Source organism: Eucyclogobius newberryi, unplaced genomic scaffold (genome assembly GCF_026437365.1).
Source record: "Eucyclogobius newberryi isolate DKJ021-1_F unplaced genomic scaffold, fEucNew1.0.hap1 SCAF_6, whole genome shotgun sequence".
In the NCBI taxonomy this organism is placed as follows: domain Eukaryota; kingdom Metazoa; phylum Chordata; class Actinopteri; order Gobiiformes; family Gobiidae; genus Eucyclogobius; species Eucyclogobius newberryi.
In genome coordinates, this window is record NW_027316278.1 from 22,660,938 (window position 1) to 22,677,775 (window position 16,838).

The 16,838-nt window shown below is 40.0% G+C and overlaps 3 protein-coding genes across 3 annotated transcripts; 2 read left to right on the forward strand and 1 right to left on the reverse strand.

The window, feature by feature from the left end:
- Positions 1-143: 143 nt before the first annotated feature.
- On the reverse strand, positions 144-5,226 carry naaladl1 (N-acetylated alpha-linked acidic dipeptidase like 1). The gene is made up of 19 exons (XM_072433563.1): positions 4,955-5,226; positions 4,640-4,812; positions 4,451-4,572; positions 4,109-4,228; positions 3,715-3,907; positions 3,543-3,636; positions 3,358-3,462; positions 2,995-3,080; positions 2,801-2,920; positions 2,650-2,735; positions 2,511-2,574; positions 2,378-2,445; positions 2,166-2,257; positions 1,964-2,057; positions 1,806-1,887; positions 1,426-1,599; positions 1,247-1,334; positions 1,087-1,179; positions 144-417 (listed from the first exon to the last, which is right to left on the reverse strand). The coding sequence occupies exons 1-19, from the start codon at positions 5,152-5,154 to the stop codon at positions 261-263; spliced, it is 2,211 nt and encodes a 736-aa protein (XP_072289664.1). The 5' UTR covers positions 5,155-5,226; the 3' UTR covers positions 144-260.
- Positions 5,227-6,787: 1,561 nt separating this feature from the next.
- Positions 6,788-13,234, forward strand: erap1b (endoplasmic reticulum aminopeptidase 1b). The gene is made up of 18 exons (XM_072432635.1): positions 6,788-7,299; positions 7,802-7,940; positions 8,032-8,166; positions 8,252-8,372; positions 8,808-8,962; positions 9,054-9,167; positions 9,255-9,386; positions 9,458-9,589; positions 9,678-9,761; positions 9,868-10,025; positions 10,170-10,249; positions 10,331-10,514; positions 10,598-10,754; positions 11,234-11,418; positions 11,496-11,657; positions 11,746-11,886; positions 11,994-12,075; positions 12,919-13,234. The coding sequence occupies exons 1-18, from the start codon at positions 6,812-6,814 to the stop codon at positions 13,087-13,089; spliced, it is 2,820 nt and encodes a 939-aa protein (XP_072288736.1). The 5' UTR covers positions 6,788-6,811; the 3' UTR covers positions 13,090-13,234.
- A 1,286-nt stretch (positions 13,235-14,520) lies between these two features.
- Positions 14,521-15,354, forward strand: LOC140347448 (uncharacterized). Its single transcript, XM_072433885.1, has 3 exons — positions 14,521-14,677; positions 14,768-15,035; positions 15,259-15,354. The coding sequence occupies exons 1-3, from the start codon at positions 14,658-14,660 to the stop codon at positions 15,352-15,354; spliced, it is 384 nt and encodes a 127-aa protein (XP_072289986.1). The 5' UTR covers positions 14,521-14,657.
- The last annotated feature ends 1,484 nt before the right edge of the window (positions 15,355-16,838 follow it).

Consider the following 16,838-nt stretch of genomic DNA (forward strand, 5'->3'; position numbering starts at 1 on the left):
TTATTTAACCTGAAATGTTCCATACAGTGAGACATTTGTCTCACTGTATGGAACAGTGAGACAAACGGTTTGTACAAACATGTTTGACGAGGGCTTCTACCGTTTTTTTCCATTCAGATTAAATGGACGTTACATTCCCAAAGGTCATTAGTATTTGTTATTATTTCAGTCTATAAGCATATGTTGTAAATCAAGTCAGAATATTATTTCCTATGAGTCATATAAAAGCCTGGAGTGTCGTTGCAAACTCCTCCTCTGGACTAAATGGCATTAGTCAGTGTGTGTGCAGCGCCCTCTATTGCCTGGGTCAGGACAGACAGGTGGTAGTGAACTTTGTCCCAGTCACTTTTCTGTACTGCATCAGCCAAACCCGGGAAGGTTGGCTTCCCAGCACTGCTCGAGGCCCAAATCACATGCCTGTAAAGAAAAATGATAGAACCCAAGCGAATCAAGCCGAATCTTTCACTGATCAATCAGAAATTAAATGTCAACGGAGGCAGCAGAAATAATTTTATTTTTTATGTTTCTAAGTCATTAAACAAGCTGCTGTCAAGCAAAGTGCTTTACAGCCACTGGATGCTTTTAAACAAGCCCCATGAGCCCCATAGTTTAAAAAAAATGTGTTTTACCAAGTTGGTGAGCTCCTCATAACTCTACAGACTTAAGCTTGATGTACAAAGCTGCATGATTTGGCTCCTGCTATTGTCTGTTTTGGTACGTCTTTGTGGCCATGGCTTGTCCGACATGAATTTCTCCATAAGGACAATCAAGACTAATCTAATCCAATCCACTGGCAGACTTCATCAGACAAAGAACAGGGCTGGCTGTGTCTCTAGAGGCTCTGTGAGGTGACTGTGTGTTCTCTGAGAGAGAGCACCTTAAGTCTGTGAGTGGAACTCAATACCAGGGAATATTTAACAATTACATGACATAATTATATGAATATAATTCATACATAATGAATGAACATGAATCTAATCCAAGATTTTCAAATATGAAATACATAATAAAAGAATAGAAAAATAGAAGGCCTTAGGGGGGATATTCCTGTGGTTGACAAATGATATAAAAGAGCAGTCTTCCTACCTGAACGCATATTTATCTGGGAAAGCCAGTGGGTCCAAGAAAGCTCGGTCCAGCAGCATGAGTTGGTCATTTATCATCCGCACTTTGAGGGGCCTAGGGGAATATAACTTGTAAATACACTACAGTCATTATTTAAAGTGCTCTGAAGGTGCAGACCCACGATTCATTTCCCAGGTCTAGACTTCCAATTACTTCATCCATGTGATAAGCTGCTCTGCGAAAACTGGCCACAGCCTGTTTAATCGGCTCTGGAATTCAAAAAAGGTTTGAGACACTTCTTTAATTTATACAGTAAGAAAGTTACTTCAGCTATTTCTTATGTATAAATATTGAATTTACCCATAGAGATATTTTTGGCTTTCAGTTGTTCATCATATTGTACCACTGCCTCTTTCAGATAATCTTCCAGTGTTTCAGCATAGTCACTGCAGTTAAAAGGCAGCAGCAGACTGTCAGCCAATCGGATCAGGACATTCCCTGCTGTCCTGGCAATAGCCTGATGACTGGTGAAACCTCAGGAGCAAAAAGCAGTTTGGTACACAAACAATAGCTCATTTCAGAAATGATTTGGACAAATCATGTTTTTTCAGTTTTGGTGTCAAGCTCAAGAGTCCTTAGTTTATCATGTGATTTCACCAAATGATATCCCAATGGCATAATATTTTCAGTAATGGCAGAAGTACCTTAAAGTAGAAACAACATGTAGAAACATTACTTACCGGGGTCGATGTATTTTGAAGCATAGTCAAATGTATCATATGCTGTGTGATATGCTGGGTAAATCCTTGCTCTCGTTTTAGTCTGTGTAGAAAAAAAAAGCACTGAGCTACACCTTGGATATTTCCATATAACTTAACTGTAACAAGTGTCAAAGTACCCGATCGTATGTGTATGACATGTCCAGAGACGTTATTCCCAGGTAATGGACAAAAGCAGCATAGTCACTTCCAGCTCCAGTCAGGTATCCAATTCTGTCACAGAAAACACAGCATGCAGTGTATTTATATTTGAATAGCAAAAAGTAGCAGAGATCTTGAACAAACCAGAAAAAAAAACGCTATTGAGAAAGTATGATATACTTGGGAATGACGCCATGAGCCGGACTGGTTTTGTTTGTATATTTGATCCAGTTGTCATACACGGAAGTAGATTCCAATCCAGGTGCACTGACCTAGAACATATGAAAAATGTTTCCCTGATTATGAATGATTTATTTGAACAAATCAAATAAATATGAGAATAATCTCTGAACACTAAGAGTTTTATTCATACATAGCTGTTGTTTTTTTACCTGTTTCGTAGCAGTGAAGACAACATTCTGAATAGATGGCATTCCAGATGCTCTTAGAGTAGCATTTGCTAAAATGTTCAAATGGTTAGCTTGTGTTTTAGTGTGTGAAAAATGTCATAGTGGAAACTCTCACCAAAAACAGCTATATCCACATTGATGTAGGCGACAGTGCGCTCACTCAGCTTGGTGAAGTATTGCTGATGAAAACAATATCAGAAATAAATCTAAAAGAAAGGTTTTTTTGTGTATGTGAATGTAAAATGTAATGTTACCTCTGTGTATTCTGCAGAGCCAATAAGGCCAAACTCTTCTGCTCCCCAGCTCCCAAATATAATAGACCTACGAGGCCTCCACTTTCCTGTACAAAAGTATCAGTGTTTACATGTGTCTCTCTGTGTACATGTGGTCATCCTGTGTGCTCACCCTGCTTCACCATCCTGCCCAGCACTCGGGTGATTTCGAGCATCACTGAAGTCCCACTGCTGGGATCAATCGCACCGTGGACCCAACTATCCCTGTGGTTCCCATAGATGACATATCGGTCTGTGAACACATGCTTATGTAAGACGAATGAGGCGGACTTCTCATTACAAACATTCTGTTATTGTTGGTCTCACCAGGCTCCACGCTTCCCCTGATAACTCCCATTACATTTGAGGAATTCTTCACTGTCTCATAGTTGCCAATATCCAGTTCCACATCACTAAAAAGGATAAATGTGTCGTTTATAATGGCTTCCCCTTACACAAAAAGATTTACTTTATGTAAAATACTGTTGATTGTCTTGCCACATGCCACAGTTGTTTCAAATACATGCATGGTGTTATGGCAACCTTTATCTGTAACTTAATGTAAATGGTTAACTATATTCAGGTGAAGGTTATTCTCTTAGCTCTACCTTTATGAGTTGGGTCCATAAAACAAATGGATTGTTGACACACAGCAGCACAGTCAGATGACTTATCACTCAAGATTTCTACCTGTCTTTAAATGTGGATGTATCTTTGAACCCAGGACCACCAAAGTTGTAGTTGCATTTAAATGATCCTTGCCAATCCTCTGGGGCTGCCATCCCAGCCAGAGCGCTGGGGGAACAGTAAAAGGTTTAGTGCACGCTTCATTTTCAACAGCTTTCAGGATATGTCATATCACACATTTCACAAACCAGATCAGTATAGAGGCATCCTCAAACCCAATTGGCTGTATTGGAATAGGAGGCAGGCCTGGGATGTCTTCAACAGGAATTCTGTATGTGTGATCTTTGAAGGAAATGACATGCTGTAGTATTCTAGGGACTGTTTCACAATGACTATGGTACTATACCATTGAGACAATACCTTTAGCAGCCAGGTAGGGCGTGAGAAGATCTCCAAATAAAGTGTTAAATGAACCCCTCTCCATCCCAGAAGGGGGCAGGTACCACGAGTGAGGATATGTTTCATTCAGGTCAGACATGAGTCCATCGTTGATGTCATAAGGGTCAGTGTAAACTAGTACCCCCAGAACACCATAGGGCGCAGCATTGATGGCCTGCATATATATATATATATATGTATAATATATATATATATATATAATATATATATATATATATATGTATAATATATATATATATAATATATATATATATATATATATATATATATATATATATATATATATATATATATATATATATATAATTCAACACTCAATACTAAGTTAAATATTGGTATGATATACACAGTGTACCTTTGCAGCTCTCCCTGCGCCTCCATATCTAGTGATGGCAATAGTCCCTTTCAGGTTCACAGTCTGGTTCAGACGCTCGTAATCAGTTGGTCTTCCGTAGTTGGCATAAACCAGTTTTCCCTGAAAGCATATAAAGTGTCCAGTTTACAAGCTGGTTATATGACAGGATAACATTTTATTATCATCTCATAATCAAACAATGTAGGAGTGATCTAGCAAAGATTGCAAATAAAACTGATATGGCAGATTTTTATCAGAACACTTTATATGTGTCAAGCACATTTAATCAAAGCAAGACTGTAATCATTTCTAAAATGGCCAGATTTAAAGACTTTTATTTACCTTGGCGTTGCCCTTAGGCGAGTATGCAGCGTAGGCTGGCACTACATTAGGGTCATCTTGGTCTGGAGTGTAAGTTACCTCTTTTTCTCTAAGAGTATGCAGCACTGAATTTGAGGCATTCACTGAAATACAAACATCAGTTATGTCACTAGATCATTACAAAGGAGTTGACCTACAGTGACCACTGACCTACAGTGACTTTGTTTGGATTCTTTGGGTCGGGGAAGGACAGATACACACTGTACTCCTCTCTCCAGGAATCATCTAGACCTGTCTCTGGATCCTGCCATCTCTTCAGCATGAACTGGACTGTCTGCTCGTCTCCTTCTGTTGTGGCCATGTGGGGCACTTTGGTCAGCTCCCTGTTGAACAAGGGGAAACCATCTCTACTTTAACTTATGTCATAAGAATAGGAAAATAACAACAAGGAGCCAAATAAACATTGTTTTGCTAATGATGTTGGCTTCAATGTTTGACGAGCAGGCTTTGAGTGTCTTTGTTTACCGTAAATTATCCCCAATTTCCATATTATCCACTTCAGATAGGAAGGTTGAGATGAAGTCCTCATCCACATCTCTGACCACATCACTGGCCCAGGATGGTGTAGAGCTCCCAGTCTTGGAGATTCCAAAGTGGCCGATGAGGATGCCTATGGTCAGAACACAAGCACAACATCCAAACCCTATTATCAGCGTTTTGAGCATTCTCAAGCCTGAGATCAGGTTTTTGACAAAGCCAACCGCTCTCACACACTTAGTGGATTCACTGACTGTGAGACATCATTGTAAACTTTACTCATTAATGTTTGTTGTTGAAATGGACTTTGATCTCAGAGGATGTGTGGTTAAAGTGTGTGAGTTTGTTTGCATGACATTTCATATTAAAGGTGCACTGTGTAACTTTTCTTCTTCTTCTTTGGTGTTTCATGGCGTTGGGTATCCAAGAGTTACATTGTTGTTGTTGTTGTTGTTGTTGTTGTTGTTGTTGTTGTTGTTGTGTTACTTTTAATGGCGGTTGGCAGCCAACTGAAAAGGTGCATTTACCGCCACCTACTGTAGTTGTACATGTTCAAAGTATGTGTGACGAAAATATGAAATATCTAAAACAAAAAATCACAAATATTGAACCTGAAGACCTAAAAACTAATTGTATCACAAGAAAAATGTATTAACTATTATTGGCTGGTGAAATGTGATGACACATGAACAACTATTTCAGCTGTCAACAAACATGCATTCATACAGTGAGTGGGATTGCCGCTCCACAAATCTGACCAGTAACTTGGCGTGGTGGTGATATACAGTTAATGCCATACTGTGGAACTTTCTTGGAAAAGCAATATCACCTCAAAGGAGAGAACCTGATGGCAGACACCCTGATGGAAAAGTTAGCTACATAGTGTGTCTTTAATTCAATTATTCATGACAAATAACAGACTAAAGTCTCAAGAGTTTAGCTGCCAAACTCCTTCATGACTGAATAAAAGACTGTAGTGACTCAACAGACCACTGAAAGAGCTCAGATTATACCATAACACATGTACTTTTAGTTGTAAGTAGCCTTGGAGGTGATAACTAAGTATACGTACAGTCTGAAAACTAAGCTACTGTATGATGAGCCTTGTCAATTAGCTTATAAAATTCCCACTTTATCAGAAAGAAGTCCTTAAAAGGTGAAAATGACTCATGTTTAGTCCTACATAACAATCACGCTGTAGAACAATAGCTCCATCTAGCGGCCCAAGCTATAATAGCACGTAATAAAAGCTGCACTTCCTGTATCCACACTGTGTTTTAGCTCCTCGCGTGTTCACCTCTGACTCTGTGTTTTCACCCAGTCTGCGGCACATCCACGGACTGAGAATCAAGCTATTGTTGTATCTATTTCCAAGCTATTTGAACTGGTTGTACCTTTCATATTAGAGTCGCTTATACAAAGATGATGCGACAGTTGGCCTCGCCTCCCACAATGCATCCCTTTGGGTCCGTTTCACTTTCACTATCAGCTCTTGTGACGACCGCGTTTCCCTGAATAACCCGCAGTTACATGGTAAGTTCATTTCAAATAGACTACTGTTTCATCTCACCATAAGGTTTCCTCTTAGATTAGTGTTCAGAGCCTTTACTTTTAACTTTAAGTTATTTCTTTGCTCTTACTAACTTCAGATGAAATCGAAAGCAGCTTATGGCCTATATTTGCCTTGCTTCCTTACTCATTGTGTTGTAAACTTGCATCTATAAGGCTGATTTAAATTGGTTTAATTCTGTTATGTTAAAATTTGATATACGTACAACAACAAGTCTGCTCATTGTTTGTATTTGTTTTACTTTTATGCAGGTGGGGCTGTTATTCATTGACACCATGTTGGCCCCTGCTGTGCTGTTGCTGCTGGGGTCTCTTTCTCTTTCATTTGGAGCACAACTTCCAAACCAAGCTGGCTCTAATGATGCCCCCATTGCAACTAATGGCCAGCCCTTTCCCTGGACCACCATGAGACTTCCCAAATCAGTCTTACCGATCCATTACGATCTGAGTCTCCACCCCAACTTGACCACTCTGGACTTCACTGGGGTGGTACGTATCCAGCTGGACGTGCGAGAAGACACCAGGATGATAGTGTTGCACGCCAAGCAGCTACAAGTGTCAAACGTGTTCCTGTTGGGCCCTGAAGGTGTCAAGTCCCTGGAGTGTTTGGAGTACCCTCGCTTCCACCAGCTGGCACTCATTTCAGACTCGCTGTTGACCAAAGGTAGAAAGTATGAAGTGCATCTTGAGTTTGCGGCCAACCTGTCCGAAAGCTTTCATGGGTTCTACAAGAGCAGCTATCAATCAAGCAGTGGGGACGTCAGGTAAGGGGCAAAAAGACCAGTAATAAGTAGGAAATATGGTCTAAAAAGATAACAGTTTCTTTAGTCTGCAATATATACATTTTCAACCAGTGTGCCATGCAGGAATCTATTGAAATACAACAAATAATGACGTTAAAAAGCTCATTAAAGTTGATTTAGCATAATATTCCCCCTTTAAAAGTGGATTTGGCCATGTTTTAGTCTGCGATAGGCCACAGGATAAAAAGAAAGTGATGTGACCCAATAAAGGTTGAACATCACTGCCGTATAATATTCAAAAAGGGGTGATAAGGTGATATTTCTGCACTTAAACATTTACTTTCACTCTTTGTTTGACAATTACTGACACATTTTAGTACATTTTCAGAAAAACAAACGAAACAAACAAGAAAACATAATTGTTGTCATTATCACCCATCCTTCTCAGTCACTAGTGCACATTGATAAAAGCATGCACTTCCACCAAACCTATGGCTCTTACACAGTTCTTTGATCTCTCCAGAGTCCTGGCATCGACACAATTTGAAGCCACGTTTGCCAGAGGAGCTTTTCCGTGCTTTGATGAGCCGTCCTTCAAAGCCAATTTCACCATTCAGATTGTCCGGGAGCCACGCCACATAGCCATATCCAACATGCCCACGGTAAATACACAGAGATGTGCAATAGAAAGACGTTAAGAGTAATGTTTGGTATATCTTTCAATGTGCAGTCACTTTTTTATGTTTGGTGCAGGTAAAAACGGTGGAGTTGCCGGGGGGTTTGCTTGAGGATCACTTTGACACCACAGTGAAAATGAGCACGTACCTCGTGGCCTATATCGTGTGTGACTTCCTGTCCGTAAGCCGAACCACTCAACACGGTGTCAAGGTTATTCATTTACTCCATTCTGTTGTTATTATGCTGGATAGTATGATGTTGTCTATTTGTATTAACAATGTCAATGTTTTGTCAGATTACAGTCTACGCTGTGCCTGAGAAGATCGACCAGACTGAATTTGCCCTGAATGCTGCTGTCAAACTTCTAGACTTTTATGATGACTATTTTGACATTCCTTACCCACTACCAAAACAGGGTCAGTGATGTACTATTTGTATTACTTAAATTACTTACTAAATGCATATTTTTTTTTTTATGTCTGGGCAACAACAACAGAATTAGTGTGATAATAATCACAAGACGAGACGGGATTTGATTTATAATAAATAAATGGTTTGGTTCAGCTCACAATTTTGACCTCACGTTGTTTTAGCTGTAATTGTAGCATTGCTTTTTGGGACTGTAGCTTCTCAAGAGGTGTAATTCACGAGTGTCTTTGCCCACACTAAATGTAAACGCACAAAGAAAAAAAACTCAATACCCCTCAAAACCTAGAGCATTGCCACTTTTAAATCACACCTCCACTAAGTCTGACCAACCACTATTACTACTACTACAACTTTCACGTAGGACTATCTATACATTATGGTTTGAAATAACCATGACCTAAAATGTTCTTCTTTTCTCCCAGACCTCGCTGCTATCCCTGATTTCCAGTCCGGTGCGATGGAGAACTGGGGCCTTACCACCTACAGAGAGACAGCCTTGTTGTTTGACCCAGAGAAGTCCTCGGCTTCAGACAAACTGGGCATTACCAAAGTGATCGCCCATGAACTTGCCCACCAGGTGCCGTTTTGTTGTCTGGCACATGAATAACTCTTGTGTTATACATATTTTGCCGTTGATAATATTGTTTGTTGTTTATCTCTTTGACCAGTGGTTCGGAAACTTAGTTACGATGGAGTGGTGGAATGACCTGTGGCTTAACGAGGGTTTTGCTAAATTCATGGAGTACATCTCTGTGGACCTCACTTACCCAGAACTTCAAGTGGTAGGTCTAAACCTTAGTAATTATGTCAGTTGCATTGAATTGCTTTGTTTAATGACTCTAACAAAACTATATTTAAATCTGTCACAGGACGACTTCTTCTTGGGAAAATGTTTCGAGGCAATGGAGGTGGACTCTCTGAGCTCGTCCCACCCAGTGTCTACTCCAGTGGAGAACCCCACACAGATCCAGGAGATGTTTGATGACGTTTCCTATGATAAAGTATGACTGTGGTATATAAACTGTTGATTGCTGTGCCTGGTTGACGTGCATTTTTTTTTGCTGTTGTTTAGGGCGCGTGCATCCTCAATATGCTGCAAGACTTTCTTTCTCCTGAAGCCTTCGAGATCGGCATCATTAGATACTTAAAGAAATACAGTTATCAAAACACTGTCAACAGCCATTTGTGGGAGAGCCTCACTGATGTAAGTCTATTTCCCTGTCGTGCCCTTCTACATCATTAAAAGGCCTAGTACTGCACACATTAATTACATTTTTTGTTTTGTGTTTCAGATTTGCAACTCAGATATTCTAGATCTGGGAGAAACAAGACATAAAGAATTTTGTTCAAAGAGTAACCTTCAGTCTGGAGCCTCAGTAGGTTAACAAAGCCACTGTATTTAATGAGTATTGATGGTTTAGAGTAATAGATAGATAGATAGATAGATCTCTATATCTCTCCCCTCTGTGTTTACATGTGCAGAAATGGTATTCGAGTGATGAGCTGGACGTCCGGGCCATCATGGACACATGGACCCTGCAGGAGGGCTTTCCTCTGGTCACTGTTGAGGTCAGAGGTCGGGAGGTCAGACTGAGTCAGGAGCGTTACCTGAAAACAAATGACCCCTCCCTCACTGAAGGGTAAACTGTTGCATTGATTTATTTGGGGGGTGGCTGAATGTATTAAACATTGATTCTCAAATGTGACTCAGACCTAAAAATGTCTTTCCTGTCAATCTTTAAAAAAACATTTTTAATCATCTGAGGCTTATGACTTGTGCACAGATTCCTTTGGCAGATACCGCTGACCTACAAAACCAGTGCATCAAACACCATCCACCGCTTTCTGTTAAAGACTAAAACTGGCAAGTCTTTTAGTTGTTTGCATGTTATTATTTGTTTGAGTATGGTATATTTACTTGTGCCTCGTCCCTTGTCCCATGCAGATGTTCTGTACCTGCCAGAGGAAGTCAGCTGGGTCAAGTTTAACGTGGACATGAGTGGATATTATATGGTGCACTACGCAGGCGAGGGCTGGGACTCCATTATTAAACTGCTCCAGCACAACCACACAGCCCTGAGCAGCAACGACCGAGCCAGCCTCATTCAAAACATCTTCCAGCTTGTCAGGTGCATACAACGCTCAACATATATTTTATAGCAGTATCTATCCATCCTATATCGTCCTCTGCACTCTGCTCTGAATCCTACAGTATTGGGAAGGTGAAGCTGGACCAGGCTCTGGAGCTGTCGCTCTACTTGTCCAAAGAGACTGAGGTTATGGCAGTGACACAGGGATTTGGAGAGCTTGTTCCTCTCTACAAACTGATGGAGAAACGGGACATGCCTGTTCTTGAAAACCAGATGAAGGTGTGCAAAAATACTGGAAAATTATATCCAATTTGTACAGGAGAATAAAATGGAGCAAATAAATTAGAAAAAGCTCCAATTCCTCAATTTGTAACTTTAGTATACTGTATAACATGTATGTATAACACTGTAGTAGTAGGAAAAATATAGAAATGTAGACCTAGCTATACATTTTATTGCTGGCCATGCCAAAAATGTTTGTGTATATGACACGGTATTAATCTTATACTCCTGCTCTATCACAGAGGTTCCAAACTTGTTTCCCTCTCAGCCTCCCTGCATGAATCTTGAACAAATTAGAATTAAAGGATAAAGTATTACAAAATTATCAATAATGATTTTAGAGATCTTTTTTTTTATCATATTGTGCAGTCCTAACACCATCACATATCATGACTCAACTCAAAGTATTACCTCTAAATTGTATTACTCTGGTCTTATGTTTGTACCCTTTGTTTACCCGACGACCTGTTGCTCAGGACTACATCGTGGCGCTGTTCCGGGGCCTGATCGACCGTCAGGAGTGGACTGACTTGGGGTCAGTGTCTCAGCGTGTGCTCAGGAGCTATCTGCTGCTCTTCGCCTGTTTCCGGAACTACACTCCCTGCGTCGAGAAAGCCACTCAACTTTTCAACACGTGGAAGGAATCGGATGGAAAGATGAGGTATAAGATCACTGATACGAATAAGGTAATTCCTGTCTATTACTGGAAGCTTTAAGTTCTCTGTGTTTTTTTTTCAGTCTTCCAGTTGATGTCACTATGGCTGTATTTTTGATTGGGGCCCGAACGCCAGAAGGATGGGATTTCCTGTTTGATAAATATCGTCAGTCGTTGCAAATGTCCGTGAAGAGCCGAATGAAAACGGCCATGGCTGTGAGCCCCCTGCATGACAAGCTTGTATGGTGTGTGCGATAAGTCCTATACAATATACATTTTATATACATAGTAAAAAGACCGTTAGAACTCACTATTGTATCCATGCACTTTCAGGATGCTGAAGCAGAGCCTTAATGGGGCCGTGATGAAGACTCAGGACCTCCCTGATGTTTTGGTGTCGATCGGCAGAAACCCTCGTGGCTACAAACTGGCCTGGGACTTCCTGCGGGCAAACTGGCACACGCTGATTAAGAAGTTAGTTTAAAAAGTCTCATCACTTTCAGTACACGTGTGAAAGGAGACGCTTGTTGAGAATTTTATATTTTGTTCAGCCCCTGACGTTTCCCCTCGTGTCTCTGTAGATTTGACCTTGGCTCTAACACTGTATCTTTTATGGTGAATGGTGTGACCAACCAGTACTCCACCAGAGAGAAGCTTGATGAGGTGAGTGAGTGCGATATACATTTTACCGTGAAAGGAGGAAGTAGGTATTTAAATCGTCCTCTTGTTTCCAGCTCTCAAACCCTTCAGCGCATCATTAATATTTACATGCATATATTTTTCACATAGGGTATAAGTGTAGCAGGGTGGACCACCAACCCACAGTCAATCGGCTCTCATTCTTAAGCATCATAGCAACACACATGTTTTTTTTTTTTTTTTTAATATATAATTTGTGATGGCTAAAATGTTGTACAGTGAGATGTAGACAGTGTATGGAGTCATGCTTTTACTATATACTTCATGGGGAAAAACATTGGTAATGCAGCTTTAACTTAGAGCTGCAATTTGTAAATTTTACATTTGTAAAAGCAGGCCTTTGCGACAGAAATGAGTCTGCTGCGTGCTGCCCGAGTGGTTAAGGCACAGCGCACATATGCCGGACTCCAAGTGCAGCCGGCCGCAGTGTTGTGAGTTCGATTCCTGACTCACACCATTTCACACTACTTTCCTGACGTCAATAAAGCCTACGGCCAGAAAATCTTTTAAAAAAAGAAAAGGAAATTACACTGCTGCATGCTGGAAGTAAGAGCTGGAAGTAAAAGCTGGAATCAGCGCTCTGATTGGTTGTGCTTAGGTGGTCCACCCCAGTTTCACTTCAACCTCTGAAAAAACAGTTCTAAAACTAGATGTGCCCAAGATAATCTCTGTGCGTGTTAATGATGTACCAAAGGGGTTGTGAGAGCGTGGAATCTGTTAGACTATAACAGTTCACTGCTGTTTTAGAGCAGGCCTACGTGGAGCCACTATATTAAATGTCTGTTGCTTTGGCCTGTTGCTGTTCAGGTGCGCAGCTTCTTCGGCTCCCTGACTGAGGAGACTGGCTCAGAGATGAGGTGTATCCAGCAGACTTATGAGACCATCGAGGACAACATTCACTGGATGGACACCCACCTGCCTCTGCTACAGGACTGGCTCAATAAGCACTCTGGCAAACTGGTACACGAAGACTTATGACAGAATGGAAGCTTGCAGTTAGTACATTTGTGTCATTTTGTGTGACATTTTATAGTGCATTGTACATATTCTAAAAGTGTGTACAGAGGGAATGTTTTGTATTGAGGAATATATGTTTTTGCACTATAAACAATAGTTTGGTTTGGTTAAAGTAAAAAGAGGTTTGGCTTCTTGTAATGTTCAAGATTTAATGTATTTTTGGAGTGAATAAAATGTTTTGTCAGCGATTTCAAGAAAAAAATTGTGTTTTCATTATTTAATACCTCAAAATGTCCTTTTTATAGTGTGTAAATATAGAAGTAGTTGTATACTTGTCTACAATTAACTGCACTATTATAAAGCTATTATACATTTCAAATAATGGAAATGTTTATGGCCCATTCTCATTCACAAAAGTCCATATCCTTAGGACTATGTAAACACACACAATACAGTAGAGATCAATACATTGCTCATTAATTCATTGTTTCAGTGTATCGTCGCAGGTCACCGCTTGATAAACTCTCACTGCTCTGCTGTTCTGTACATTAACTTATCTTGTGATTTAGTCCTAAAGGAGGGACTTGTTATTTTTACAACTTAGTCATAAATTCTTCCTCTGAACCTTGAGCACAAACTAATAAACCTCTTGCATACAGCTTGATATGAACTTACTTAACTTTTACATATTTTCTCAAAAACGTATCTTAATAGTTGAATTTTGTTGAGCATCTCTTGGATATTAAGAATAGTTGTGGTAGCTGTTTGTATGATTTGTTATAGATGTCATGGTCTTTATTATTATGCTCTAAAGGCCATCCTGTTAGTAACACGCCCACTGTGGAACTGCCCTCTGCTCTATTGACTTCAGAGCGGTCCAACAGACACGGGGCCTGCTGGATTTAGGTAAGCCCACCAGAATTGTCCTTTTTCCATTATTTGAGACAGTTTGACTCTACTATATTTCCATCTCACTGATTGTTAGGCCTTGAATGTAGGCTCTTTCGTATTTGTTCAGAGCGTATTTACTGACTGCTGTTCCGCCATAACTGATCAAAGGTGAATTTTGACCTCTTGTTATTCTCTGTCCTTTTTCTCCTCTTGTTTAGTGTAAAAATACTGGACTAAAGTAAGCCACTGTTAACGGCGCTATTACATTAACCAATATAGTTCACTGTATTCATATGTAGTTTATTTGAACCACTGTGAAAGGCGTGTCACTAATTGTCCTAGTAACAGTCACATTTATCACAATCAAACTAAATTAACACGAGACATTTTAGGCAGTCGTTTCAGGGAAAATCAGCTGGAATTATATAAAAAGGAACAGCATGTTTACTTATTCCACATTCTTCAGGTAACTCCACTGTCAACTGCCCTGCTATTTACCAGGTAACGTGAGGTTTATCTTGTGACTGTATGAATAGTGTTAGAAATAGCTATTGATTAATTAACACATACAGGCCTACTGTTTCATTTATAAATTTGTTTTGTTTGAACCATTTGTCTAACATTGATTTCATATTGTTTATATTTGGCCTCTGACAGAGCATTTTTAGAGATTATTTCCTAAAATTACAAGGTTGTTGATGGACCTCCCTGTGCTTGAGTAAGTCTATTTTGTACTCTTCCTTTTATACAAGTAAAAACTTTTAAGTAACTAAATGTGAATGTAACTGTGTTTTTCATGTGACGCCAGGATCTTCATGGCCGTGCTGGGCTTTGGCCTGACCATCATGTTCTGCACCACGTTCTGTCGTGCCTGTCATCGTCTGAGAGACGAGCAGATCGAGAGGGAGACGTGGAGACGCAGTGAGCAGGATGGCAGACCACCCTCCATTTATGTGATCCCCTTCCCCAGAAATCTGTCCCAGGACAGTGAGGACATCGTCCCTCGTCACAGCCAGGACATTCCCATACACTACACCAACGGGGCCTTCTCTGAGCCCCCTCCGGCATATAATGAGGTGAGGGGCCCTCACTATGGCTTAGTGTTGACATGATTATAATAAACAACAACCCAAGACATAAATTAGTAATAACACTGGATTTCACAATATTGTTTTTCTTTTAGTAGGTTTCACTTAAAACACAGATATATTTTCTCCTATAACACAGAATAATTCTATTGGGTCATTATGTTGCCCAAACATAGTCATATCTTAATGACCTTTTCTCTGTGTGTTGCAGTTGGGCTTTAAGCCGGATGACCTGCCCCCTGCGTACACCGAGTACAGTGTGCCAATGTATCCTCACCCGGTCCAGGCACCAGCGGCCCAGCTCTAAGAGTCCTGTCTGTCAGAGGCCAGTCTCATTATTGCACTGCACACTGTTTTCTGTCTTTTATAGTGTGCCTGTGCTTTCATAATGAGTGATCTGTGTGTGCTCCAGGTTTAAACACATCACCAGACCACATTCACAGCCTTCACAGAGTCAGTGAAACACTTAGGACAGAGACAAGGGTTTAATCCTCATGTGTCATGTCAGTGTGCTTATCCACTCATTCAATCTATAACACATTTTCAAAACATCACTGATCTTATAACATCTCAGTTGCGTTTCTATACACAATAGCGCCACCGTGTGGCCATTTTTGTGTTTACAAACTATGGTACCTCCGTGTGGCCACTTTAGCAGCACTTTATCATTTATCCCTGTCAACAATCTAATGTGAAAAGACCAGGCTATTAAAAAAAAGGATGTTATAATTTATTTATTGATGATTCTTTACTGATTATGTTCTGTATTACTTTAATTAGAACTGTTTACTAAGTTACGTTTACTAACTTTTTACATTTGTATTATGTAACTTTAGTCATAGAATCATGATGTTGTAAACTTATACTGAATGTTTCAGTCATCGCTTTAAATAAAAAAGTGAAATCATATTATACCTACACTAATGGCTGTGAAACTGGAACAGGTTAGTATACATCAAAGACAGTACAATGTTTAATACTATTTTGTTTTGGGGTTTTTTCTTACTTTAGAAGTATGGTTTTTGAACCTGGAATACTGTGCTTGAGAAGAAAATGAAGTTAATATGAATAGACCACACTGAACACAGCTTCAGACGTCGTGGTCATATCAGCGGACAGTAGATAATGATATATTTTGGTCATTGGAGAGTCTCTCTGGGCCTTATCACTACAAGGAAGCAGAATCTGAAGTCTTCTGTGCAACCACATGGCTCAGAGCAGTAGACAAAGAGTAGAATACAAAGTGCCACATTTATTAGGACATAGGGTACAGTCAATTTGTCCTGCTCTGGTCCCAGTTTAGTACAAATGTAGACTTTTTTTTTTTTTGTATAATTCCGAGTTTAGTCCCACTTTCGATGTAGTGAGCACACCTATAATAGTGTATAGAAATGAACAGAAAATGTTTTCATAATTTCAGTGTTAAATGTACCATAATGAGCCTCTAAACAAAAGGGGAAAAGAACCAGACAATACCTGTGATGCCTATAAAGGGCCATATCTTTGGCCCTTTATAGTTCCTTATGTACTATGAATCTTGATTGATCTAATACAGTTTTAAATGCCGGTTTAGTCCCAATTTAGATGTGCGGTTTGTGTGTGAACAACACACCCTAAAATACCTCCCCAGTAAAATGAATTATGAAATTAGTGAATGCTTTGCTTTTCAAACGTCTTTAAATTAGGTCAGGGTCATCTTTCAGTCAGTCCATTATGCCCTACAGTATGCGGCAGCTGTTGAAGAGCTACATTCCAGGGGTGTGTGGACGCAGGTAAACAGGCTATGACTAC

Coding starts and splice junctions, on each gene's coding strand:
- naaladl1 (XM_072433563.1), bottom strand. CDS start 5,154: ATGCTCAAAACGCTGATAATAGGGTTTGGATGTTGTGCTTGTGTTCTG. Junction 4,813..4,954: donor GAAATTGGGGATAATTTACG/GTAAACAAAGAC, acceptor CTTGTTCAACAG/GGAGCTGACCAAAGTGCCCC. Junction 4,229..4,450: donor CGCCTAAGGGCAACGCCAAG/GTAAATAAAAGT, acceptor ATATGCTTTCAG/GGAAAACTGGTTTATGCCAA.
- erap1b (XM_072432635.1), top strand. CDS start 6,812: ATGTTGGCCCCTGCTGTGCTGTTGCTGCTGGGGTCTCTTTCTCTTTCA. Junction 7,300..7,801: donor TCAAGCAGTGGGGACGTCAG/GTAAGGGGCAAA, acceptor TGATCTCTCCAG/AGTCCTGGCATCGACACAAT. Junction 10,250..10,330: donor TCTGTTAAAGACTAAAACTG/GCAAGTCTTTTA, acceptor TGTCCCATGCAG/ATGTTCTGTACCTGCCAGAG.
- LOC140347448 (XM_072433885.1), top strand. CDS start 14,658: ATGGACCTCCCTGTGCTTGA. Junction 14,678..14,767: donor ATGGACCTCCCTGTGCTTGA/GTAAGTCTATTT, acceptor ATGTGACGCCAG/GATCTTCATGGCCGTGCTGG. Junction 15,036..15,258: donor CCCCTCCGGCATATAATGAG/GTGAGGGGCCCT, acceptor TGTGTGTTGCAG/TTGGGCTTTAAGCCGGATGA.